Consider the following 26,728-nt stretch of genomic DNA (forward strand, 5'->3'; position numbering starts at 1 on the left):
TGACCCCTCAGGTATGTTCAAACCCAATATAAGACATTATCGTCGATATTTCGCATCGGAACGGTAACCGAAGCGCGAGCCCATCCGTATGAAAAAGGAATGCAGAGTAAAGCCCTGTTATATTGAAAGCAACCGATTTTGAGTAAAAGGCACCGGTGGAGAAATGTTCTTCTGTTTGCAGATTTATCAAGGTACTATGTTGAAGTGTGTTGAGGAGCTTCATCATCGGTGACTTGGTTGAATTCTGCCACTCCTGCCCTTGTCGACTGCGTGAAAGCGCATTGCAATATCGCTTTACGGCGTGTTTTCATTAAAAATAATACGTGCCGTTTTTCTGGTCTTGGCTCCGATGCGGCTATTTGGCAGGTTCTCCGAGGCTCTTATCGTATTGTAAGGCTTGACTACAAACAGGAAACACGGAATGAGTTTTTTGTTGTTGTTTTTTTGCGTTGCTGTATAAAAATATCGCCTGCCAATTGAGTAGCGCTTTCAGTTCAACCACAGCCAATCAAGGCTGCTCTTTTTGCAGGGTAAGCGTTCGTTCGTTCACTCTGGCGTCTGGGCGCCCAGTCATTTGGGGCCGAAGCCGCTCTGGACGAACGGGTGTCCGAGTAGGACGTCGGCGGTGGGCCGCCATTTCTCCTCCACGAAGACCTGGCGTAGAAAGTCCCGGCAGGCGTCGGACACGCCTTCCGGCAGCGCCGGTTTTGTGGGTTGCGTGGCGATCTTAAAGATGGCTGCCATGGCCTCGTACTCGGCCCACGGGGGCTTCTGGGTGAGCATTTCGACCACTGTGCACGCTACGCTCCTGAAGACAACAGAGCAAAAACGTGTTTCAAAAATTACTGGGTGCACATTTGAGGAAATGGAATAACAGTTTTTTTGGAATGTGGTAGCAAATGTGGAAAACAGCAGATGGCGATCTAGTTCCTTCTAAAAGCCTAAATTCCTATTGGCTCAGTACCCTTCTGGGCCAGAACTCCTTTCAATGTCTTTTTTTCCCCCCAATTATGGCTCATACGTTTTTGGTAACAGCTCAACTGTGAGGCAGGCATCTTACCAGACGTCTGCCTTGCGTCCGTATCCCTCGCCGTTGATGACTTCAGGGCTCATCCAGTATGGCGTGCCAGTGACTGACTTAATGCCTGTGCCGGACATACAGATGGTCTGGATGCGTTTGCTGGCCCCGAAATCTCCCAGCTTGACGTTACCAGAGGAGTCCCTCAGGATGTTGGCACCTACGTGGAAGAAAAGAAGCAGAATTCTTATCAATACATTTTAATTTTCCTTTATTTCTAGGTCGGATTAGGTGGGAAATATGCAAAACATTGCTAATACATTTGTAGTACTTCAAGAGTAGTATACATGATTACACATTTATGAGAGTAAAGTAGTAGGGCTACAAGAACTACAGTTGTCTTTATGTCATGACAATAATGTCGTAATACTACATGAATACATTAGGATTGCAGGATTACTAGTGGATTAGTATGGGAAGAAAGTTATAACTATACAGTTGTAAATTGATAAGACTATAACAAAACAAAGGGGGTAAAAAAAGGGGAAAAAGAGATAACTGTTTAAAAAATGACAGGATTTTTTTTTCATTCATTTTCAACACTGTTGCGAAATTGAAAAATTGCATGAAAAACCCTTAAGTAACATTGTGGAACTAATATCGGAAAGTTTAAAGTCACAAGTTATCATACAATGAGGAGCAAGCTGCTATGAAAATAAAATCACTAAATCATGGTATCATGGTAGAAGCATAACATATACAAATGTAACACTATTAAAGACATTGCAAAGTAAGTTGTGAAGGGAACATTCTCTCAGCCAGTTACGTAAAGTCATAAAGTTACTATTAAAATGAAGCTGGAATGCGTCAGGAGTAAACTGCGGGGGAAATGAACTTATACGCAAATCAATCAATCCTGTCCCCTGGAGATTGTTTCATAGCCAGTACTTAGAGCAACTCTCATGTTACATTTCCAAGTGGAAAAATCCCAGCCACACACGCGCTCAAAACAGGCTACCCGCTATCTACTTTTTCCAGGCTAGACGCTACATTTCATGTCAAGTGACTCAAAGGGCTTCTGAACCACTAAACCAAATCATTTCACGTCCGGCATTGGACTTTTTTTTAGATGCAGAAGAGCCCCGGAAGCCAATTTTCCAAGCGGAAAATGTGAGAAAGTCCATTTCTTATTAATTATTTATATTTTATTTTTTTACCTTTGATGTCCCTGTGGACAATCATGTTGCTGTGCAGGTAGGAGACGCCTTGCAGGATCTGCCGGCTGTACCTCCTCGTCACCTTCTCCGTCAAAGCCCCGTAGGCTTTCAGTTGGTCTTTTATTGAACCCTGACCACGTTCAAGGATGGCAAGAGGAGGACGAGAAATGCATGAGGGCGGGAGTTCAATGTTTTAGAAAAGACAAGCTTTGAATGTGTGCTTGAAAAGTTCTAACTGGTGCTTTTATGCAATTTGGTACCTGAGTAGCTTTCTAAAAATTTGAAACCATGATTATCTCTGTCAAAGCAGTAAAATGGTCTTTCTTTTATTTTCTCTTGGATTTAAGATTGTTTTTACAAAGGGTTTTTAGGTCACTGTAAAAAAATAAAAGTTGTGAGAGTGAAGTCGTACTACTACAAAAAATAAAATGAGGATTCCTAAGTAAATGGCATTTTGCCGTCGCAATTATGTAGTCTTTTTTTTTATCTACGTACCCCGGGCATGAACTCCACAAAGATGGTAAGCTTCCTCTGCTCCATGTCGCGGAGGCAACCATAGTACTGCACGATCCTCTCATGACGCAAGTTCTTCAGCAGCTGGATCTCACACTCCAGAGCGTTCACCTCCTACACACAAAATGTGGTGCTCAATGTGGCTTACACTGCTCTACAAGTAAAATGCTTCTTGAAAAAAAAGTAGTGAGACTTTACTCAATTTGTGTCATTGAAAAGGTAAAATGAAGTCAAAGGGGGTTGATTTCCTATAGTTTTATGGATATGAAAAAAAAGCGTCTTATAGTCCGGAAACCCCGCTTTTTAAGATCGCTCACCTTGCTAGTGTCCTGACAGTCAGGGTCAAAGGGCACCTGCTTGGCGGCCAGTTCCCGACCCGTGTCGGCGTCGTAGCAGAGGTAAACCTCGCCGAACGCACCGCGCCCCAACAGCTTCCCCTGCCGCCAGTTGACTGGCGCCCGTGGTGCTGCGTTGACAAAAAAAAAACGATAACGCATTGGTCTTGAACACACTTCTGCTATATGTCAAGCACTTGTACAGTTAAAAAAAAGAAAAAAGAAAAGCTAACATACACTTGGCGGTGCCACGCTGGCAGCTTTTGTCTGCATTGCGTCCCAGTGTCCTCATCTCTGCGTACTGGAGGCCGACCCCGCTGTCGCCATTATAGCTGCGTGTGCGGCTAGAGGGAACCAGCTGGAAAAGGTTTTCCTGCGGCATGAAGCTGCGCGGAAGTGTCCTGCGACCTACGAGAAAAGAAGCATTGGACACGTTAACCATTTTTGACGTTACGACTGTGCGCGTATTTGCTTTACAGGTGCCTCTCGGCCAAGCGGAGGCGCTCCAGTTCCCTCGCTGCCTGTCTTCCTGTCTGAGGGGAAGCCAGGGTTGTTGTGTTTTTTTTTAAACATGTCCAGGTTTAATAGAGGGCCAATGTAAATCACTGCTTGGGCTGAGAGGCCCCTTTCACACTGCTAACTTGCGGATTTATCTCCTTTTTAACCCAACTGTTTTGGACGTTAGGCCCTTTTGTACTGAGAATTCCAATGGGCAGATCTACATATCTCTGGTCTCCAACTGTGTGCATTTTCACATAGAGATAACAGTCTTGACATGAGGTGGACAGCATCTTCTGTTGTGGTTTGATGCACGATATTAAGAACAGATAATTGGATATTTGTGATACTTACGATCACCATAGTCTTTGCTTCGATTGGGTAACTGGAACTGACGAGGAAAAGTACCACCTTTCCCGTGGCGACCTAAAAGAGGAGACATGCAGATATGACATTTTTAGGCCGAGGTGTATTACTGGATTATGTTGCGTCAAAATTTGAGGTGATACGCAAATTAAAAGACGTGTGACACAGGTGTGCATTGTGTTTTGAGATTTGAAGCAGGTGGAGTTCCTAAGGAGGAATATAAAGTATAGCTTCGCCTTTAGCGCCGAGCCAAGCCGATCTATAACCCGAGGCAGGTGGAGGATGTATTGACGTAAACGCGCAAAAGAGAAGAGCTGCAAGAGCCACGAGCAATTGAAAGCAGCTGTCAGATGACGCGGCCTGTTCCCCCCCGCACCGCCTCATGTTTGCGGCCATCTCCCATGGCGACAGAGTTATTATTTTTTGTGTTTGGCGGCACTTTGGAGAGGAAAAATTGACTCATGGGGAATGATAAACAAACACTAGAGCGCTCAGCAGGCGCAGATTTACATTAGGCAGAGTGTGAGTACATCTGTACTTGCATGTGTGTGTGGGGGTTTGAAAACACGTGCCATACTGAGACTTTTAGTAGGAACTTTCCCAGCAATTCAGCACCTTTTAAGAATATATAAGTGTAAGCCAGGTGCGGTATGTTTTGTAGATTCTTGTTAGAAAAAGTAATGCAGTGCGGAGCAACAAAATTAGAATAAATTGGAATTAAAATTTTAAAAAAAAACACTAGTAATTGGCGCTACCTCAGCCAAGTGTTTAAAATGGCCTAAAATTAACATTCATAAACAACAACTGTTTTACAGACTACCTATGAAAAGATTCAGAATAATTAATCACTTCTGATATTTATAATATTATTTTTTTACTTTTATTTCTTGGTTTATTTAATTTAATTCCGGTGAATTCCCACCTTGTCACGACTCCATGCAAATGACTATATTTTCCAGAAAAATTAAGAAACTGCATGCAATTTTTCCATTATATTATCCTTAACTCTGTAAAAACAATTAATTTTTATTCATACATCCTTATTGAGAGTCCGCTTTAACCTCTCATTGTGCTATTTCAGTGCAAACTCACCTTTGTATTCGTAGCTGAGGTTCAGGTAATTATTGTCACGGTTATTCTGCGAGAAAGGCGGGCTGCAACGACAAGTAGAGACGGATATGAAAAAAATCATTTGCTATTCTGCTCGCATATTTCCCCCGCAACTGCCCTTATCTTCAAACGCAGTCTGGCTCCAGTTGCTCCTGAGTGGAGCAGAGTTTTCAAAAAATAACTTTTTGCGTTGACGCTACAAAGCTTTAACTCTTAACTGATGTGGCTGTCCTGAATTAAACGTGATAAGCCGACCTGTGAGAGCTCAAATTGAGCGTGGAAAAAAACATTCAAAAAGGAGGAATATGACAGAAGAAAAGGGTAGGGTTACAAATCTTGTTTTAAGGTCAAATTCACTCCACTTTACGTCTCTGTTAGAACATCTAAGAAAGCTCTGAAATCATCGGAAAAAAGGCTTTGTTTCGGCATTTGAGGGCTCGTGAAGGGAAAAGGAGTGCGCCGATTCTTGTTTGAATGTTACACATGTTATAAACTGCTCCAAAACTATCCAGAAGGTTTTGTTTTGACTTGAGAATGGGAGCATGTGCTGAGATTTGGGACTATGCCAAGGCCGTGTAATATTTCACCACTAAATCTGGCTCTTCCCGGCTTCTCCCCTCCTCCGGCTGACCCGTCAGAGAAACGTGACGTCTCTGCTGACCGCGGGGCGTCACGGGGGCCACGAGACCCTGGATAAGGGGGCACGCATGCCCGCTTACAGGGAAAAGTTCCAATGCGCCGGTTTCCTGCCATTGTTCTCGTGGCCTGGAGCGCAGATAAGCCTCGTGCAGGTAGAAGTCGTTTCCGCTCGCTCACTCGCTCAGTCGCTCGCTCTCCGAGCCTCCCTTTTCTCTTTTCACTCCCCTCGTTAGTGCCCCACTCTCATGTCCTTTCTCTTTCTCCCTAATGATAATGGCGCTGGAATCCGGGCCCTCAGATAAAAGAGTCGCCATGGTAACAGAAAACATGACCCCATTCCGTTCGCTCCATCGCTGACTTTACAACACATCTAATGAGCCCAGAGCAAAGGGAAGGCGACCACTCACCTGTCAAGTGCTTGGTCGATGGATTGACAGCTGCTCGACAGTGAATTTCCAGCACTCCTGAAGGGATCCAACAACTGAAATGTGACAACAAAAAATTAGTGCGACTCATGATGGTCAAGCGCAAGACGTTTTTTTAACTCTAGGAGGAGGAGATGTCAAAAAGTGTCATCATTTTTGTTTCAAAGTTGAAGGGGGCGTGGCTTCGGAAGCTTATGGCAGTGGCCACTAAAACAAAGCGTAGCTTAAACTGATGACATTTTTCAGTGAAGTTTATCGAGGGGTTAGCCAAAGTGAATTAGCAACAGTCACTTTATTGAAATGTAAAGTGAGACCAGGTGGAAAGAAAATATAGCCTGTCATGCACTCATGAACTTCTAATACAGCTAATTTCAGGCAAAGTGGGTGATTTATTTTTAAATTCAAGTTGAGTACAGGGGTGTCCAACCCCTATGTGTATTACTATATTGTACAGTATATTGCATGGCTTGAAAGTTGTTCAAGAATGAGGAGGAGTGTGTAAAATAGCAGGGGATTAGGTCAACACTGTTAGTTCTCAACAAGGGTTGTCTCGATCACATATTTATGCAGCAGCGTTTGTGTCTGTTTCACATGACTTTGAGGATCGGCCAATCCTAAACTTTGGCAATGCATTTGGGAGGAATAAGCACACGTAAATGTAAAATATTCCCATCTTGTAGCTATTAACTTTGCTATCTTACCATTAGATTCCCAGCCTTTTTTTGTTTCTTTTGACTATATCATTGTACATCTTTTTCTGGCTTAGTAGCCCTTAAAAATAAAAATAAATAAATCTTCCAAATCTCTGAATATGACGTGATCGGGGTCACCCTAATCGGCCAACTGTTCGGTATCAAGATTGGGAAGATTGAATAACTGTGTTCTTACATTTGGGTCCTGCATCTCAGGGATAAACTCCCCTTCACTGTGAATGCTGGTATAGGACCCCTGGCGAGCGATCTGCTGCTGCTCCTCGGGGACGCTTCCTGGGGGAGGCGATGTACGACCTGTGTGGAGGGACCCTGGAAACGCAAAGTTATTTGCCTTCAAAACAAATCAAAATGCTAGCAGGAAAAACATGAGCTGTTAACAATAACCACCTGTGGAGTGTTTGCGCACCCTCTCCGACCCCTTCAGCATCGAGCCTTTCAGATCCCCGAGCGACCGTGACGACCTCATCTCGCTCTGCTTATCCCTGCTGTTAACTTGAAGGTACTGCAGCAAAACATTCAAGGTGAGGAGGGGGGCGAAGAACAGGAAGTGAGTAAAAGTCACCCAAACGTCACGATATGGACACAGGAAGTTGCATTTCCTCTGAGTGCCTCGTTTCAGCTAACAGTGGCCCTCATGTTGTTGACTTTCAGTGCATATCGGCGTAACTTCCTTATTGTGGTGCGATTGTATATGAAATAACTCATGTCATCTCTCACATGGTTGTTTTTGGGGGTCTTCAGCAGTATCCTGAGCAGACCGTTGGTCACCGTGCTGGCGCTGAGGGAAAACACAGCCTGGTCCAATTCCTCCTGGCTCTTGAGGGGCAGCAGTATCTTAAAAAAAAGACAAAAAAAGATGCTGCGTGACCTTTTCCGAGCGCCTCCATTGTTGCAATATGAGGGCAGGTGAAATCATCCATGGGAGAAATTTTAAAAGAGGAATGATTGGTTTATTCAAATGTGCATTGAGTAACTTCTTGCACTGTTTTATTTAGATTTGTACAAAAAAAATCATCAGTTGATCTTTTATTTATTTAATTTGTGCTTTGGAGGGTCATTAATCTAAATAAGAAAAAGAACAAGCAATTCTGTCCTAAAAAAGGATCAGTGACTTATGAGCTTTTTATATGCCATAAATCATTCTAATTTTATACATAAAGCAAGTCATAAATCACCTGCTTGTTGTTTAATCTCAGAAACAGGAGTGCAGTCATTGTGTAGTCTATATTAAAACATATTTCAAAAATACCTCTTTCTCCATGAAGAACATGTCCATCTGCTGGCCAAAGGCCTCCGTGACCTTCTGGAGCAATTCCTTGAACTTCAGTGGTCTCTGAAATGGAATGATCCTAAGGGGGATAAAAAGTGTAAACATACACCATTAGCTTTTTGTTTTGTTTTTAATCAACAGGCTGTAAAAATAGATTTAACATAAATAGCAATACATCTTACCATCTATATATAAATAATTAATTACATGTGTCAACTGTCAGGAACTGCTTGTTTGCGTCATTGTGGATTTTTCAATTTGGAACATTTGCCTTGTCTCCTTTGTAAAACACGACAAGGTGCTCTAATGTTTCAAAGCCAACATAGTATGTAACAACAATTACAATTTCGCCCAATGATTTTGAAACATAATTAAATACTGCAGGGGAGGCTTGGTTCCACATCAGTCATTTGCAGCCATTTAAAACATATTGCAGCATGTCGGGAGATAAGAAAGTGGTTGTCGTGGGAAACGACAGTCTTTGCCGCTAATTGACATGCGATTGATGTTAAGTGATGCTCTGCTGTTTAGAAGCAATCAAAGTATTTTTAATGTGTCTTTCCCTTGTGATAAGACCGGGGGAATGTACAAGGCTTAAAAGGTTTGCGAAAGAAAGCAGTGAAATTATCCAAAAGCCTTTCTTTTGACCTTTTTGGATGTTTTGTACATAATCTCCCTCCTCCCGTGAAAAAAAGCCATTGGAATATTTTAAAGCAGTCTTTTCCAAATGTTTAAAGCTACGCACCCCAATTCCACAACACGATAGACTTGGCACCCCCCACGAAGAAGTCGAAATAAATGATTTACATTTTAAAATGTTAGAAAAAGTCTTCTCTTTAAGAATTCCAAATGCATTTTGATGTCTGTGTGTGACAACTCTTGGCAGAATGTTAAAGAGGGACAAAAATAATGCGGGTGTAAACTTGAACCATCGAGCCGCCGTCTTAAATGCACGTTTTCTACACGCCTACGTGTGTGAGCGAATGTGCTTTTCTTATCAGTGCCACGTAAATGCAGGGGGGAAAAAGAATAGATAAATAAATAAATTGGTGCACAAGCGCGTAATCAGGGTGCGTGTTGGCTGCTGTTTCAACACCACTGGGCCTCCCCCTCATCATCCCGGCCTCAACGTGCACACACACACACACACAACGGCAGATGGGAAACTTCCTGAGAGGAAGCGGGGTGGTAAAAGAAAAAAAAACGAAAGAAAAAGTGGAGCGGCAGCAAAATGTAGCAGGATGTCACAGTCTTTCCCTCGTCGTCTCTTATAGAGTGAAAGATAGAGATGCTGAGATATTTACAGAAAATAACGCTGACAGGGCTAAAACTAAAAGGGAAGCACGTTTATTCACTTTTCTGTCCTTTTTCTATTATTCGGTGCATTTTGACAACTTCATCTGCGCCGGATTTTGGGATATTACGGTAGCAAAGTATGCACAGAGGAAATCCAGACAACAATTGCCTGTGTTGCAACATCTCAGCCAATCAAATTGTATGTTCAGGGCAGTTTGATGACAATGCTTTTGAGCAGGGTTGTATTTTGGTCAAAAAGAAGAGAAAACGGGATGTGCGTGTTACAAAAGGTTTTTGGTTTACAGTTTGGGGCTCTTTTATGAGTGTGTTTTAAGATTGTGAGAGTTGAAATAGTCTTTGGGGCTTTAAAAGTTTGGAAAGGTTAGCTGTAAAAAAACCAAAATAGTTTTTAAGGGATTGGGCTCGGCACTGGGGGTGTTGCCAACTTTGTCAGGATGTTAAAAGGTTGAAAGTTTCATCAAAACAAACTATTATAGATCCTCGTCAATATCCCAATAGAGTTGGTTCAACTCCTCTCAACTTGACATCCTTGTAAAAGACTTTGCTAAAGATACAAAATCGCACAAGTTTCACGAGTGCAATCAATGAACCTAAGGTAAATGTGCAATATGCAATGTGTAACTTCCTGTGGAAATTTCCTCTCCTTTTGACAGCCAAGTTTTAAAGGCACGAAGCTGGACTGCAACCATTTCATCATCACACATGGCAACGACTGGCCCAATACGCAGATCTTTCGTATTTGGAGGAATACAATTTATATTGTTCAACATTAAGCCTGGTTTCTATATTGGACAAGAAGATTCTGGAAAAGACAGGGCAGGCAGGCCTATCAATCCCAGCTAAACACTCATCATCTCTGTTTATTCTTGCAGATTATGTGTGTGATAAAGCGTTACTTAGAGGATGCTGCTCCAAACAGATATGCCTTTCCTTCCTGTCAAAAGCAAGCTTGTTGGAGCACAAACACAAATTTTCCACTGCAGGAAAAAATCACAGTTTTGGGGAAAACAACTACAGTCATTTTCATTTGAATTTGCAGTTTGTTAATCATGTTCCTTTAATTTATTGTCTGCCATTTATAATGATAAACGTCCAATTCAGGTCAACAGGGAGGACTGGCTGAGAATGCTGTGCTGTCAATAGCAGCCAATGAGGTAAATGTTAGATGCAAACATTTTGAATCTTAGATTAGCGCCTTCACAGAGCTTGACAAGGTTATTTTTTTGTATAAAAAACATTGATCTGAGGGATATGTGTCCAGTTTATATACTCAAAAAGAGCTAAAAAAAGGATTGCTTCCAGTCCAGAGGCAAGACCAGAAGAAAAAAGAAAGACTCAGGTCCCATTTCCTGCACGTAAAAGCTTGCCAATGAAAAGAGAGACAGTCCAATTAGATTCCATTGTGGAGGGGCGAAGCGGTTCTACTGAGTCAGGCAGACTGACAGACGGCAGCCAAATCACAGGAAGTGGATTCATTTGTTCCAAGCTGTCGTAAAATTCGTGAAAAGGCCATATTTTCAAGAAACGTTAAGATTCCGAACTGACATGGCATACGAACACTGACCGACTATATTGTAATAAACCTCAAATGCCATATAATTGCAGTGTAATTGAACAAACCTATCAATCAAATACTTGAAGCCTCAAGGTTTAAAGCGGGAGAAAAAAAGTAGCATCTTATCCGCCAAAAATTACTGCAAGGTAATGCTGAAGCAGAAAGTTGCATTTCAAAAAGAACAATAACACAAACAGACAAAGAAAAGGCAAAGAAAAGATGTATTATCTTGATCTCAAATCTTCTTTTTGAGGCCCATTTTTCAGAAAGGAGCTCAAAAATTGGATTGGGGATTCACACGGACCTATTCATGCACGCATGGCACAGATAAAAGACAAGATAGACAGCGGAACAAAGGCAACTTGGGAACATGGGCATCTTGTCCCCTTCTTACCAGCCACCAATTAGGAGCAACACAAATGTGGAAAGACCCAGGGTGGAGTCCTGTTCTGCTGCTCACATCAATGAGCAGAGGCACCAAGTACAACAATTACCATATTTTCCGGACTATAAATTACATAGTTTTATTTGGCTGGTGCAAATTATAGTCCGGAAGATACAATACTTTTGGAAGATTCCCACTGGGTCAAGGAATCCGTGTTAGTCTTTGAAAGAGTCAAACTATGAAATAAAAAGAGGTTGTTTTGTAATTTAAAGGAACTCTATAGATAGCCATTTTAAGCTGTTATCTATTGTGCTTGTCCTTATTAGTTGAGTGGGTGAGGTCAGCTCAGACACCCCAGCCCATGTGACCACTTTATTCCCAATCCCAGTTTGTGGATAAAACTTGAGAGTTGAACTAACATTTTTCCTTAAAGTACACCTCGAAGGTCAGTGTTTAAACCGTCGTAAAACGTGACGTCGGCGTGATCTCGTGAGATTCCAGCCTCTCCAGTTTGAAACAAAAGGCCTCGGCTAAGTGCCAACACATGAATGTTTTCTTTCTCGAGGGCTATTCGAGCATGTAACTGTGATTCCCTTTTCTCATCACAAAATCCCGGGGAAAGCCAAAAGAGCTCCGGACCGAAGAGTTAAGGATGGGATACGTACCGTTTTTCTCTCTCATGCTCCAACTTGACTCTTAAATCCTGTTGAGGAAAAAACAACAATAACAGAAGGGGAGTTATGGAGCTTGAAAGTGATTCACAGCTTTTTGTTGTAAAGCTCGGGTGGTGCATTCATTGTCGTTCTATATGCACTAAAACTGTTTTTATCCATGCTTGGGCACTAAGGTAAAATTGCTTTTATATTTGGGTAACTGGCTTGACTTTCTCTTGGGGGTGTTAAGTACTTAAAACCTCACCAAATAATACACTGACCATTTTATGGCATCAAGTTGAAGTAGTGAAATTTGAATGAATCATAATTTCATGGCATAGTATTTGCAATGCACTGAAACTACTGAAATTCTTGGACTATAAAGCATACTTTGTTTGTGAATCTGCTCCAGGTGTGTCGTGTATGAGTTGGGGTTAGACCAAAAGACATTATGCTTATGAGCTTGTAAAATTCCACAAATAAAACGCACTGAACTATAAACCGCAGGGTCCAAAGTGTGTGTGTGTGTCCGTGTGTGTGTGGCATTTTATAATTTGAAAATTAAGGTACCTTTGTTTAAACACGAGCACAGATATTAAATCACTAGTTAACTAAATCACTTATAGGGGCTCCAGGATACCCACAATCTCACCATATTGTTCAAATTACAGTTTTATAGCTATACATCTATTTTTGGTGTGACGAACAGTTTCAGGTTTGGTCACAAGATCGGATCTGATCCAATAGTCGTGCGCGTTTAGCACTATTGAGCTTTTTGGCTACTCTAAATCAAACCACAGGGCAAACACATTCGCTGAGTAAGACTACTTCTCTTTAGAAACTCATAATAGTAACAAAGCATCTTGTAATATTTGTAAAGAGAGCATTTTTTGAGGAAGTACCAGCAGAGGCTCACTATAATATATTTTGTCATTTACTGGGTACATTACTTTTCCTGGTCAAAAATATGGACATAGGCTCAGTACCAGATTAGCATCGGAAAAACATGTCTTTAAAAAATGGTGTTGAAGTATCGGAGATGCAAACAACTTTACAACCTCATACCAGCAAAGTTATTCATTTTCACAAAGCACGTCCATAAAAAGAACTAAAACAAGGCCCACAAATAAACCCCAAGCAGGACTTTGGTCACCTATCATACTATCACCATGTGACTCAACTTGGGCGATTCCACGACACAATCGCAGCAATTCTATTTATAGAAACGCCACTGGAGAGTGCAGGAATCCTGAGGAGCCTGTAAGTCCGCGTGAGGTCAGGGCACAAAGAGAACGCACGTGGCTTACTGGCTGAGAGGCAGGTGTAGGATCGTCCTGACCGAAACTCTTTTTGCTCGTTTGTTTATCATTATAGTTTGCCGCCGCACACTTTCATTAGAGAAAGTCATTGGTTCGCCTTCACTCATAAGTGCTTAGGAATGTTCTTACCCTACGCAAAAGCATTGATGGAAAATTGACATTTGGGTGCAGTTAATAAATGATAATAATGTTGGCATTCTTTCATCTCAAAACTTTGAAATTTCAGTTTTTTGGTTGGTTGGGACTTGGTTACCTGTTTGTACAGCAAGCTTCTGCTCTTGGGTTTGTGGCTGTTGTGCTGAGTGTAGCAGCTACCCAAGGCCGCAAGGTCCTTCATGATGGAGTTGAGTGCCTCTTCATCATCTGGGAAGGTGAAAAAGCAAAACATGCAAATTGTACGGCTGAGACGTGTTGGTCATGTATATTACGGTTCACATATCGCTGCCCATTTGCTTTGTACGTGCACTAATCGATCATGTAGCCCAGGGGTAGGGAACCTATGGCTCGGGAGCCACATGTGGCTCTTTTGATGGGTGCATATGGCTCTTTGCTAACCTGTGAGCTAAAATATGGAAATCGCTGGTGACAGAACTGAGATGTTACATCTAGAACTGCTTTAATCTTCATTTTTTTAGTAGTAGACTCTTCTGGAATGCATCCTCTCATTGATTAGCAACAGTATAAAAATAATTTAAAAAATATTCATTTTTTTCCACTTTAAAAGTGGTGAAATTACAACAACAAAAATTGAAAAGGCACTCGTTTACATGTATGTATTTTGACTTTTAAATTTGTAGTATGGCTCACAAGGAATAACATTAGAAAATATGAATAGTTTCTGGCTCTCTTCGTCAAAAAGGTTCCCGACCCCTGATGTAGCCCATGAGAGAGCAAATGTTTTTACTATGGTGAAGATTTTTCCCCTCTGACAGGTTATTTGGAAATTTGTGACTGGAGGTTGACTGGAAGAAAAACAATTGAACGATGTGGCATCCAGGTAACCTATTTTTTTTCTTGTGCGGAATAACTTCTGTATTGGAATTTTCATTATTCGGGAAAGATAGCGTGCTTGTTCAAAGTCCACACGCCTACATCATGCCTCCTACGCAAGAGACACAATGACAGCAACGCAAGCACTTTTGAAAAACAGACGCAAGGAGGTAATTATCTTCCGGCATGTGCCAATAATTCTGATGTTATTTCCGTGGAGTCAGTTTTTGTCTATTTGTTGTTGGCAAATTAAAATTTTCCTGTGAAAGTTACCCTTAGTTATACGTTCGCGTTTCTGGTGTTTGTCATTCTATAACAGCCTAAGAGAACATCAAGTGGAACTGTAGATTGTTTTGGATAGCAGTAATTTATATATTTTTAGATATAGATATATATTCTAATGTTTTTTTATGGTTATTTGTCCCTTGTAACATTTTTTTTCCTATTTTTTTAGCACTCACATCAAGTTTCACAAGTATAGTCGCTAATATTTTGCCTTGGCGATCACAAAATGAAAGATTGATCTGTGTTGAACAATTTGCATCATTAGCCAATATCGTTTTCTCTTATTTATTAAATGCACTGCTCCGAAAACAACAGGTGTTCATTAAATCTTGAAAATCCATTGATCAAAATTGAGTTACCAATGATAGCACCCACATCGAGGCGCACTCTCCCACGTTCACGAGTACGAGACTTTAATAGGAGCAATTATGCCAGTGGGGCTCTCAATCATCTTAAAAGGAGCTTTGTTGATGCGCAGACACGAAGCGCACACATGGTACAGTGCAGTGCAACAGTACAAGCAGGAAAGAGCGCATTCTTTCCAATTAAGACGCCAGACATTCGCGACAAATTAGTTGGCCTTTCCACCCAAAAACTATGTCTCCTCATGTTGAAAGGGAGACAACTGGAGCAATTAAGTGCTGGCAAAACTGGTAAATGTACCGTCTAATGAAGTTAAAGCTGTCTGAGCAGTTTAATGTCAAAGGAAAAAATGTGTACATATTTTGTGAATTCATACAACTATACCTGATTTAAAAAGAACAAATACTTAGTGTTAGTACAGTTTTATTTTGGGCCCAGAATATTTTTCTTCTAAATTTGTTCACCTTTTCATTTCAATTTTATTCAATATTTTTGTATTGAATAGCATTGTGTACATTTCCATCTAATATATTGATGAATAAGGCATTCTAACTTAAAACCATTGAAACTGTTATTTTTCACTTTATATTATTTTTATGTATTTTATATTTTGTATGTTTTTAAGCATAATTGCGTTGGCTTTCATCAGACGGTGAAAGTTGAATTAATGTGTGAAAGGACTGAATAATTATCAGGCATGTCTTTTTTTTGATTGTTTACACAGAAACCACCAAATGATCATGCGTAAGAAGTTTCTGCTTGCAATGGCAAGAGGTAATTAGCACGCCCTTCCTTGTTTAAACGATAGATACCAATAAGAAAAGCGTATCACATAATGGCATAGCTGGCATACCGCAGAGGGTCAGTTACATTCTAACCAGTTACAATGTTAGCCCCCGGGCTCCATTGGCATGTCTTACTGGAACCGTGTCAGGGAGTGAGTCGCTATGTCTGTCCCAAATACAAATGATTCCACTTCAGGAAATTAACGATTTACTTTTATTTTAATGTTTTTTTTTGATGAATCACTAAGATGGGCACTAATGGAAAAGATGGTTCAGATTTTAGATCATTTGTGGACATTTGTGTCCATCTATGTGCGCAGTTTGACAAGACAGTAAAGATCTAGACTGCTCTGTTTATTTCTCGCACTAGCAAAATTCTGTCATTTTATTCAATTACATAAACAAAAGAGTACGTAATGTGTTATATTTTGTCAACAAACTACATTTAAGTCTATCTGAGGGAGCATTGAGTAAAGCTAAAGACTACCATCCTCATCTTGAGTTGCCGCCATGTACCAATGCGTGGGTTTTGACGTTATATTCAATTTGCGGTTGATTTAATTTTCGAATAGACTATTCATGTTAAAAACGAACGGCATGACATTTATTGCCACCAGTGAAGTGGAGAGTTTTATTCTGTTTCTCATTGGCTGCTGTTCCTCTCTCTGTTGTTTCAGCCTGAGAACCACACGCCACAGTGTGTTCGCCGTCAAGGATACAAAACAAACAACAGAGGCCTGCTTGAATGTGCGTGCATGTGTGTGTGTGCGTGTCTACAGCAACACGTTTTTAAGAAACGCACGAGTGATGAAACGGGATCACAACGTCGTCATCTGCAAGGCGACGGCGGGGGTTCTGCGGAACAGTTCGCCCTTCGCTGTCAACACTTCAGAAAGAAAACGGGATCGCCTTTGGGAAAGTCGGGAAAGTGGGCTCGCTGTCATCGCGTCAATTCAATCCGAAAAGCTTTCGTTGAGAGGGACGTTGATCCCTCTCGACTTTGACATAGAAAGCACTGAGTGAAAATGTGGTCTACTACGTTAGTTTACCAGCTAATGACTTACTTTTCTGAGTTTTTTACTTGCTAGACTAAATATATTTTTTTATTATATGCTTCGAGGCCATGCCCATATAGGAAAGGTTATGATATTGAGTGAAGGGATATTGTATACCACTTGGTAATAGACCAGTTTGGAACTTATTGCTCTACTTTATGCTTAACTTTTACTATGATGCTGACTAAATGTTTACAGACATGTTTTTCTTTTTTTTGCATCTTTCTAATTTACATGCATTAATGCTGCCAAGGATCGCCAAGGCTAACTGCCAGCCCCGAGGAACGCTGGGGGCCGATACTGCTGCCAAGGAACGGCAGTGTCAATATGACCCGACTGCTCTTTCCACGTACTGTACAGCACAGGAATTCTGATGCAGTTTCTCTGGTTTTCTGTTGAAATTTCAGCAAGAAATAAGGGAAGAGGTGGCAGGGTTTCCAGCTAGCGATATTACACAATGAAAACCGATTGCAAAGGCATTGCATCATTGCTCGGCAACTTCTTTTTCCCAGGCTTATGGCTAACATAAACTCTAAAAGTTTAAAGGGACTTTTTCCAAATACCTCAAAGCTCGTAAAAAAATGGCCTTTGACCAAAATTTAAAAGGAAAATACCCCCTCGCTTAACCTGGACTTGAATTTTCATGTACTCTCACTGGCATTGTGTACTTGAATGCGTCTGTTTATGCATTGAAATGTAATGTTTTGTCCGTATGATGTCAAAATGAAAGAAAAACAATTTGACAGCATCTTCCCCGACATGAAATAAAATTGCAAATTTCCAAGTTAACTTCTCCGACAGCCTATAAATGATTGCTATTTGTTTTTATCCGACCTACATGATCGCATACACAAATACATTTGTTAAGATTTCACAGAAAGGTGACTGGGCAGCAAATTCTGTGTGTGTACGAGCACGAGCGGCTGAATAAAGACATTGAGGGGATTTCCTGGTGCCGAGTGACACATCATGGCAAAGGCATCCGGCAGGATTAGCAGCCGCGGCCAAACTCATACTCACTTAGGTTCCACACAAGAGCACCTACGCACACATAGGCATACGTACAAAAATGCATACACACACTCAGCCATATGTGCATGCAAGCACACACATTCACACCAGCTATAAAAGCATGGCAACATCCAAAATGTGGCCTTAAAACTTGCAGCCTGCTAAAAATTGACAGTGCATAGGAAGTTAATGTTTCACTTGGGAGAATGGTTCTAATATAGTGGAGGATTAATGTTCAATTCATTTTGGGGCAAAGGCCTTTTACAAGTGCATTTTTGGAATACTTTTGGATCACATTATTTATATATTACTATTTAGGTTTTGCTAAGGACACCAAATAAGCTACCCTACACCTTGCAATATTTATGTCTTCATATGGTACTTTTACTTATGAGTAAATCTACAAAGTATGAGGAAAAAAAACTGCGAGGCTATTTTTAAGACATTCTTGTTCTTTTTTTGGTCTCACAAATAGTGCAAATTTGCATGACGTGTTTTAGCCCTTTCTACCTGGACTATTTAAAAACAAAAAGCTATGCATTTGGTCAGAATAAAGCTTCAAGCCTACTAATGGTCACATGCTCTTACTTTTGGGGAGATGAATTAATAGCATTTGCATGAATATTTCATAAGGAATGTTGATTTAAGACCTGAATCATTTGAATTATGAGTGCGATCATGGAGGAAATTTAACTCTCTAGTTAAAGATCCACTGTATTATCCACGGAATAAGTTTTAAATGGGAATTTTAGTGTGATTCAGTCTTTGTGAGACGAGGCCACCACATGAAGAAATGCGGCAAATGTACCTTGTAAGTTCCTGGGCTGTCGGAGTCCATTTTGGAGACCGTCATCTGTGGGAACAAGGCAAATGCAAACCATGCTTTTGTTAGTATGCTCAGAAAAAATATTGATCTGATTCTTCCTTGGGCTTTAATGCCTGAATGGTGGAAATACACCAACACACTGCTCAGTTATACTACATAAAACGGAGGGAACACATTTCACAAAACAATGTCGTAAAACAAAACGACCATCTGGTGCTGCCGGTTGTGCACTTTTTTTTATGTGTTATTTTCTTTTCTCCCGCCAGAGGAAGTGTGAGAAAGGTGCGCTCTCACTTGTGCACCGCCACTCACCCATGTTTACTGTCATCATCAGGAAGTGGCCCTGTTGAACTCGAGCGTGGAGCTCAACTTCTCTCTGCCGGCGGCGGACACTTCAGCCTGCAAAAAATCAAAATGCTTTTTCACCACACACGGGCATGTAAACGAAAAGTGTGTTTTTCCACCATTGTGAAAACAGGACACAGGTGGCACGTTCTGCACTTTCCATCAGATGGGGCATTTAATCGTTATTTAACCAGGAACGCTCTCCTGAGAGGCACGTATCCTTTATGACAGCCAAGCCCGTTGCGGGATCCTGTGAATACCCTCAAGTCTTGGTGCTTTCCGAGAGGCGGCGATGGAGGAACTGCGCTGTGTGTTTGATGTTGCTTCCAAGCCCTTTCCTACCCTCCCTTCCCGCCTCAGGTTGTCACAGTGACATGCACGGATAGCTCAAGCATTCAGAGAGAGACAAAAAAACATTTTCCACCAGTAATTGTCCCATAATCTGGACAGCTCAATGTTTTTTTTTCTTCATCTTTTCGAGAAAAGTCCAATCATCTGCTTGCACAAATCTGCACACCCACTTTTAGTATGGACGCAGGTTTTATGATTGTGAAAAAAATGTCTTCATGCTGCATTGTTTCCTACAGAGAACAACTTGCATTCCGCTTTCCAATGTTTATGGAGAAAACTAGGCTCGCTGTCACAGATAACAGTATGTCTATTGCTATTGGTTATGGCAGGATACAGATGTGATTGGGGATACGGTCGCAGCTTAAAAGCACACAATAAGGAAACACTCTTATTATTTAGTCCTGGATTGTGAAAACAGTACTGTAAAAGTGCTGCCATAAAAATCTTAATGACAAATTTAAAAAAAAGAAAGAAAAGGACACTGGAATTTGTTCTTGATCAAGAGGTATGGCTCAATACTTTAGTCCATGTGGCAAAGTGAAAATGTGGGATCTCCATTGCAAGCAGTTATGAAGCATTCATGGGTAAAATATAGACTAGGGTACTTCTATGGACAGGCAGACAGATATATTGGATGGTGTAATTATCCACAGAGAGCATGCAGTGAGACTAATAGCCACCCTCCGCCAGATTGTCTGTCTCTTTTTCCACCAATGTGTGTTTTTATGTCCCCACTGTGCATGTTTTAAACTTGTGCATTTGTGTGTGTGCGAATGTGTGGAAACAACAACAAGAACATAAGAAAAGGGGCAGTATGGGAGAGAAGACCATCTAAAACTGGAAAAAAAGCCTTCAACAGAGTCAAAAAATCATGGCAGGTTATACTCGTATTAGGTCTGGATTTTGCTGCTCTTTTAAAATTGCAATAGGGACCAATAAATAAAGAATATGAATGTCAACACTTTTGAGATACTACAAATCGTGCTCTTAAAAATAGGTCACTACATCTGCTTTTGTCTGTGCTTGGTATCCATGGGTACTTAAATGTTATGTTAATCTTACTCATGTGCTTTCTAATAAAGTAATGCGTGTGCAAATAACGTTGTTTTCTGAACACCTGATAGCTTAATCATAATGTTCAGTGGAAGACATATTACTATGTAGTCAAGCGCTAACTAAAAATAGCATTAATTTGCTCTTTTTAACTCAAGGTAATTAATATGAACACACAAATCGTATTTTTTCATTGCATATGATTTAAAATGACATGTTAAAAAAAGACATTGTTATACTGAGCAGCTCAACTACAATATTTATACATCGATATTCCTAAAAAATCATAAATGTTGAAGTGACCTCTGTCTAATCAGTGTAAGTGCCGCAGATAAAAAGTTCTACTAGGACAGGTGGTCTCGGGAACGCCGCGTGGTCCGGTTGTTGATGCTAGAGTCGCCTCTGTTCGATGCCAGCAAATCACCAGATGGCCCATCTGTTTCTTGACCCCCCACCCTCTTCCAAACCCACCACCCAGCATGATGGCATGCTATTGGTGTCCACTGATCACCATCCCAACGTTGATCACAATTCTTGGCAGACGAGCATGCCTTCTTGGCTGAATCCTCTTGAGGTGGTGAGCTCCCAGGTGAGGGGGGAAACCGGTGTCTGACTTGGAATTATTCATAAAGTCCAACCTGCGGTGCGGTTTCGACACAAAAGGAGTCAACTTTGATGTCGAACAAAGCCAAAAAACCTCCCGCTGCAGTCGTATTTTTAAGACTCTGATTAAAGGGAAGTCACAGCCCATCCACACTAACGTCTTTCAGTGAAGTTGCGTCACTATCCAAACAGGGGAACTCCCTCCACTCTCTTTTCGCTCAATCTCCAGAGACTTGAGAGGTGAAAGGTTTTCTTTGCAGCTGCTTTGTGGCGCGAATGGCGTGATCTCATGTCTGACATCATCCACGTGGAGTCCCAGAGAAATCAGATTTAACTTCGGTATGTGGGAATCCCTCGAACATATGCAATGCCTTAAAGAAAATAAAAATCCTCTACACGGTTTAACGCACTCAGGGTTGTTGAGTTTTCTGGTTAAAATTTCAAGATGAACCTAAACATGCACTCTATGCATTTAATATTCTCTAAACCTTTAAATCCACAACTTGTTGTTTGAAAAGGAGCTTTTGTGCAAAAGTACTGAAATATTAAAGAGTTGGAAATGTCTTCAAAAGTTTGGAGAAGGTCAAGTTCCCTGCAGTCATTGTACTTCTTTTTAGGTTCCTTGAAAAAGATTCACCAGAAAAATCAAAATCCGAAACTCTTTGTCACTAGTGTATTTTTTTATTTTTGTTTTATTGAATAGGGGCTCTCAATCCTCTCAAGTATGACTTCATTTACAAAAAAAAGTTTAAAAAAGAAAATATTTCCTTGGTTGATCACGTGTACAAAAGGTACATTTGGTTCACATTTCTAAGAGACACCCAATCGCTGCCTATCTTCTTAATGTCATCTGCCTTCCAGCTAGTTCTGCTATTCCTCACTGAACACACCGAGATCCCCTCACCCGGAAAGTCACCGAGATTTCTCCATCAAATTTATCTGTCTCTGGCATTTGCAATGACTGGAAGTGTCTTCGACAGCTTTTACAATAATCCTCAACGGGGGAGTTCTACAAAGACCAGCGAGGTTTTGCGTAATCCTGTTGATGGAAAAGAGCGGAGAGTTCTGCCAAAAAAACATCCCCCAACACTATGAAGATTTTCCACAAAAGCAGTTTGTTTTGGCCCACCATGTTACAGTGAAATCTGGCTGCAGAAGTCCAGCTGATCTGATACTGGACTATGAACTGAAATGGTACGATCAATTTCTAATGCTACAACCTTGGACGTAGTCAGGTGAAAAACAGCCTTTGACGGTGTTCTTGACAACAGTTGCGTAAACAAACAAATCAACAGGGAGCCACTATCGTCAGGACGGCTGAAGGGGATCTTGCAGGCGATGATGCACTGGTCATGAGTTATAGATTGTACAACATTGTGGCTGTGACTGGTCGTTAAAGGAAGAGTTGTAGGGCAAATGCGCAACAGCGGGTTGTGACTGGCTTTTTTTACCCTCAACAATTTGGATTAATCGTATACCTACGTACACAAAATAATCAGTTGCAGGGGTAAGTGAACAGAAAAGGAACGGCACTTTAATATCCAAGAAAGTGCTGATGATAGGCTTCTTGATGTCCTTGTCCAATGGTGTTCCAATGATGGTTAATGTGATTGAACGATAGATGATTGATTTTGATGTCAATGTAATGATCACAGAAACACAGCTTTACACATGCTGCTTTTTATTATTATTCACAGCCAAACTGTGGGAGTTAGAGACACCTTGAAATGTGCAAGAATCAGACAACGATTCACAAGATCGGAGAGTCCCCAGAACAATGAGGGAAAACTCACTTTGGTTTTTGACAATGACGAACAAAAAGAACCACGATCACAGAGAGGTGGATGCAAGAAATCTGCGGCGGGATGTTAAATGTGGTTTCCAAAATAAAAACCATCAACAGCAGATGAAGTCATAGAGGGGACGGCGGCAACAACCCCTGGCGGACGAGAGTTGCGACATGGGGCAGGAAACGGAGGAGTGATTATTTTGCGAGACATTTTGGTGAGTGGCTCCTTTAAGAAAAACAAAAGGTCAGCCGTGGGGGTGTACCGTCCGTCCGCTGAGCGACGGCCAAGACTGCTACGATGTGGTCGCCCTGCATGAGTCACCAACTGGCAGATTTTGGGAAGGGAGGCGCACGAGGTGTGCGGATGGGAGAATGTCACCCTACAGGAGGCAGATTTGACTCCAAATAGCATGTCTACTGGAATAGAACAGCTATACCTGAGTCTTTACTTCCAAACAATGCGAATTAAAGCTGCCTGGCACAATGAATAGACCCTTCCCATCCAATAGGGGGACTTCCAAACAATATTGCAAAATGATAAACACCTTTTCATTGGTTTAATTGCTACAAAAAGCCAAATAAAGCAATTGTGCAGAGTAGGTGTGCAGGCCTATACCAAATGAGATTATTATTGATGCATATGTCATCCAAAAGCCAGAAAGAAAAAAATCACAGCTATCAAGGGCTCCTGTTCCTGGACAGAAAATAGTGGCCGAGGCTCAAAAGTCTGCAAAGTTTTGGGAGAAATGTTTGAGTATTTTAACCTACAATTTAACAAATGGCCAATAAAACAAGCCCTTTGTAAAGTTGAAAAGATCACAACATGATAAAGTAGAGTGGACAATAAGATAAGAAATCCAAGTGGCACAGGGTAGTAAATTCATTAACAACTGGTGAAGCTCCAGAAAGGATACCGCGATGTTAAATGATCCGCCTCAGACTAAGTGACGACTCTATTAGCAGGAGAGATAAGTGGATATGTCAGCCATTACTGTGGGCCACACAACCCGAGCTAAAAATAAAACGATTCTCTCCCAAAGTCCACAGCATCGCCTGGGCTCAGATCAGGGAGAAGCGTATTCTCACCCTGAGAGGAATCTGGAGTGAAGCCTTGGTCTTTATTATGTGCTGACATGCTATTACAAGCGCATTCATTCATTGGTGGCAAGACAGAATGTCAAACAGCTGTGGTCCAACAACACCAGAGAGAGAGAGAGAGTGTTTATGTTTGTGGTCAAGCAATTCAAGGCTGTACTTGAGAGTTTTCCATTTCTCAAGAGGAAGAATTTGCACACAAAAGAAAAATCATTTGTAAAAAGTCCATCCCGAGTATTCATTTTATACTATAGCTGCATTTTTCAACAAAATATATTGGTGTTACAGTCAGCCATCTTTGACTCAAACTATCCCAGCAATGCCTGATAAAAGGGTTGGTTATTAGTACCGGAGTGGTTGGAACAAAAAATGCCTTTTTGTTTTACAAATCAGTTATGCAGCACAAAATAAGGTTAGGTTGCAGACAGATTATAGTGGAATGTTTTGTTTTACACAAGTTTTTTTTTCTGCAACATCTTTATGCAATGCAGCTATTGGTACTTCTACACTATAATGGTGTTTGTTAGCGTGTAAATCGCTGCTTAAATACTTAAAAACTAAAATTCTCAACCATAACAGCCAAATAGACCATGCAAGCATCACATTATAAAATCATTAGAACTATTTTAGTTTATAGTTGTGTTACATTATTGTACGGGAAAAAGAAAAGTCCCTCAGTGCATAATATCTGTCAAAAGTGACAAATGATCAGACTAACATGGGTTATGTGTTTTTACTAGAAAATCAGTACGGGGTCTGTCTCATTATGACAAAAGAAATTAAATGACGCAAATTTGCAATTCAAATCTACTAGATTTTTCGCTATCACGAAAAAAAAAACAAGGATGCCCCAAGCGAGACTTGTCCAAAGTTGGCGTGCAAACATGTGTTGTCTATACTGCCGTCCTCACAGCAGACAGCATTGTCTTTACGCTCAAACAAGCCGTTGCAGACAAAGCTTAATCGGGACGGCTTCCTCTTTCGGGGGTCGCACAGAGGCGGGGGCTTGAGGGGGCTCAACCCCTGAACTCTCACAGATAAGGACTGGCGACCTCGGCTGGCCCCTAATAGCAGTCAGACGGCGTCGAGCTAAAGTCACAAACCAAAATACGCGTTTGTGTTTCCTGTCTTGCTTTAGTTATGTGCGTAACAACAACACTCTGTATAGCCAGTGTACATTGTGCAACTGAGCTACAGTGTAAAGAGCCAGTCTCTGAGGCAAGGCAGCGTGAAAGCATCCCACCCACAAAGCAAACTTGCTTTGGCTTTGTAGCGTATCCACGAGACGGCTAAAACCAGGCCTTTTCACGCAATATTTAGAGCCCCGTGAGTCATCGTGACCTTTGGCAGCAGTAATAAGCGGGTTAGGGTTAGGGGTTCAGAAAAAGATGGTTATTAAGAAACACATTGTATTGTGGCTACACTTGAATTGCATGTTTTTTTTTCTTACAAAATGCCACAAATGTCATTTTTTGAGAAATATTTACTAAAAGCCTGTTTGTATGCAGAGTTTGAGACATAAGCATGTCTATTTGTGCATGCTTTGACATTTTTAAAATATTTGGAAAGAAAAATGGATATTAATGTGTCAGATAATGATGATATAAATCAGCAGCAACTTTAGTTTTAACTGAGAATACACTCCAAAAAAACTGATTACACAACAAAACATTTTTTCATCTGAGTTTTATTGTTATGAAAATGCAGAAAAGTCACCTTGTTCATAATTGATGTTGTACAAGACAGCTGTTGCTCTTCAGTCTGCAATTTTTCCAGAAGACTAATTAGAACTTTAGTGGTAGGTAGTGGAACTACAAACCTGGAACAAGCTCTGATCGTGAAAATAATCTTCATGGGGGGAAAAAACGTAGGAAATACATTGGAATGAAATGATGGGAAAGTTGTCAGAGGAATGGAGTTGTCAAAGAAGCAAGTTTACTCATGTCAGTAAGTGAAGATTACAGGAAACAACAGTGGACATTTCTTACCTTGTTACCTCGGCGTCTCCATGCTTGAAATGTGCGTTGCAGGACGAATAAAGACGATGGATGTTATCCCAGATTGAGGAAAAATGTCAAAAATAGAGAGATCCCCAACTGATGCTGTGCAAATGCCCCCCTCCTCCTTAAAAAAATAAAAATAAACAACGAAAAAACACGCGCGCTGGTATCCGGAAACCAACCCGTTGGAATAACAAAGGCTTTTCCCCACTTGGAGCTTCCAGAACCGAAGATCTGTGGTTTCCAAAGCCGGTAATGTTGCTGTTTCTCCGGGGAAAACTTTCTCCGACCGTCGCGCTAACCTCCGGGAAGACTGTACGAGCAAAACAGTGGCGATGGAGCTGTGGACGAACGCGCCTCTGACGTCACATATGCGTCACAACCAGGAAGCGGTGACGGCCATACTGGCTCGTTTCCAAGACAACCGCGTCAAAAAGTGGCCGCTACCGCCCTCTTGTGGGGAAATTGCGCAACTACAACAATAACAAAAAGATAGTCATCGGATTTTAAATATGTTGGACATGCTTCCCACTCAGAAACTATCCATATAAAATGTGCATTTAAAGCGAGACTTTTGCTCAATCTTTGTAACATTTTCAGAACCGGTTATCCTCACAAGGGTCGCAGGGGGTGCTGGAGTCTATATCAGATGACATTGGGCACCAGGTGACGGATACCCTGAGTTTGTGGCCAGCCAATCACAGGGCACAAGGATGAACAACCTTTCAACTCCACACAGTGAGGACCCACCTGGGATCAAACCCTTGACCTGAGAACTGTGAGGCCAACATGCAAACCACTCACCCGCCGGTCCGCCATGTTTAAACACAATTGAAAAGCTAGG

The 26,728-nt window shown here is 41.3% G+C and overlaps 1 protein-coding gene across 2 annotated transcripts; it reads right to left on the bottom strand.

Annotated features, from left to right (window-relative positions):
- Positions 1-273: 273 nt before the first annotated feature.
- Positions 274-26,231, bottom strand: map3k22 (mitogen-activated protein kinase kinase kinase 22). 2 transcript variants are annotated; one of them, XM_077624140.1, is made up of 19 exons: positions 26,096-26,211; positions 25,873-26,008; positions 18,961-19,047; positions 18,631-18,675; positions 13,587-13,696; positions 12,027-12,064; positions 8,084-8,183; positions 7,552-7,668; positions 7,222-7,336; positions 7,010-7,143; positions 6,104-6,177; positions 5,040-5,101; positions 3,936-4,007; positions 3,321-3,491; positions 3,066-3,214; positions 2,731-2,862; positions 2,236-2,365; positions 1,061-1,238; positions 274-808 (listed from the first exon to the last, which is right to left on the bottom strand). In XM_077624140.1, the coding sequence occupies exons 3-19, from the start codon at positions 18,977-18,979 to the stop codon at positions 571-573; spliced, it is 1,884 nt and encodes a 627-aa protein (XP_077480266.1). In that variant the 5' UTR covers positions 18,980-19,047; positions 25,873-26,008; positions 26,096-26,211; the 3' UTR covers positions 274-570. The 2 variants fall into 2 exon arrangements, with proteins under 2 accessions (XP_077480266.1, XP_077480265.1); XM_077624139.1 differs by having other exon boundaries at positions 25,873-26,231.
- Positions 26,232-26,728: the final 497 nt, after the last annotated feature.

This window comes from Stigmatopora argus, chromosome 17 (genome assembly GCF_051989625.1).
Source record: "Stigmatopora argus isolate UIUO_Sarg chromosome 17, RoL_Sarg_1.0, whole genome shotgun sequence".
In the NCBI taxonomy this organism is placed as follows: domain Eukaryota; kingdom Metazoa; phylum Chordata; class Actinopteri; order Syngnathiformes; family Syngnathidae; genus Stigmatopora; species Stigmatopora argus.

Excerpts from the sequence above, each read along its gene's own strand:
- map3k22 (XM_077624139.1), bottom strand. Across the intron at positions 12,065-13,586 it reads GAAGCTTGCTGTACAAACAG|GATTTAAGAGTCAAGTTGGA; the intron begins GTAACCAAGTCC and ends TTTCCTCAACAG. Across the intron at positions 1,239-2,235 it reads TGTCCACAGGGACATCAAAG|GTGCCAACATCCTGAGGGAC; the intron begins GTAAAAAAATAA and ends TCTTCCACGTAG.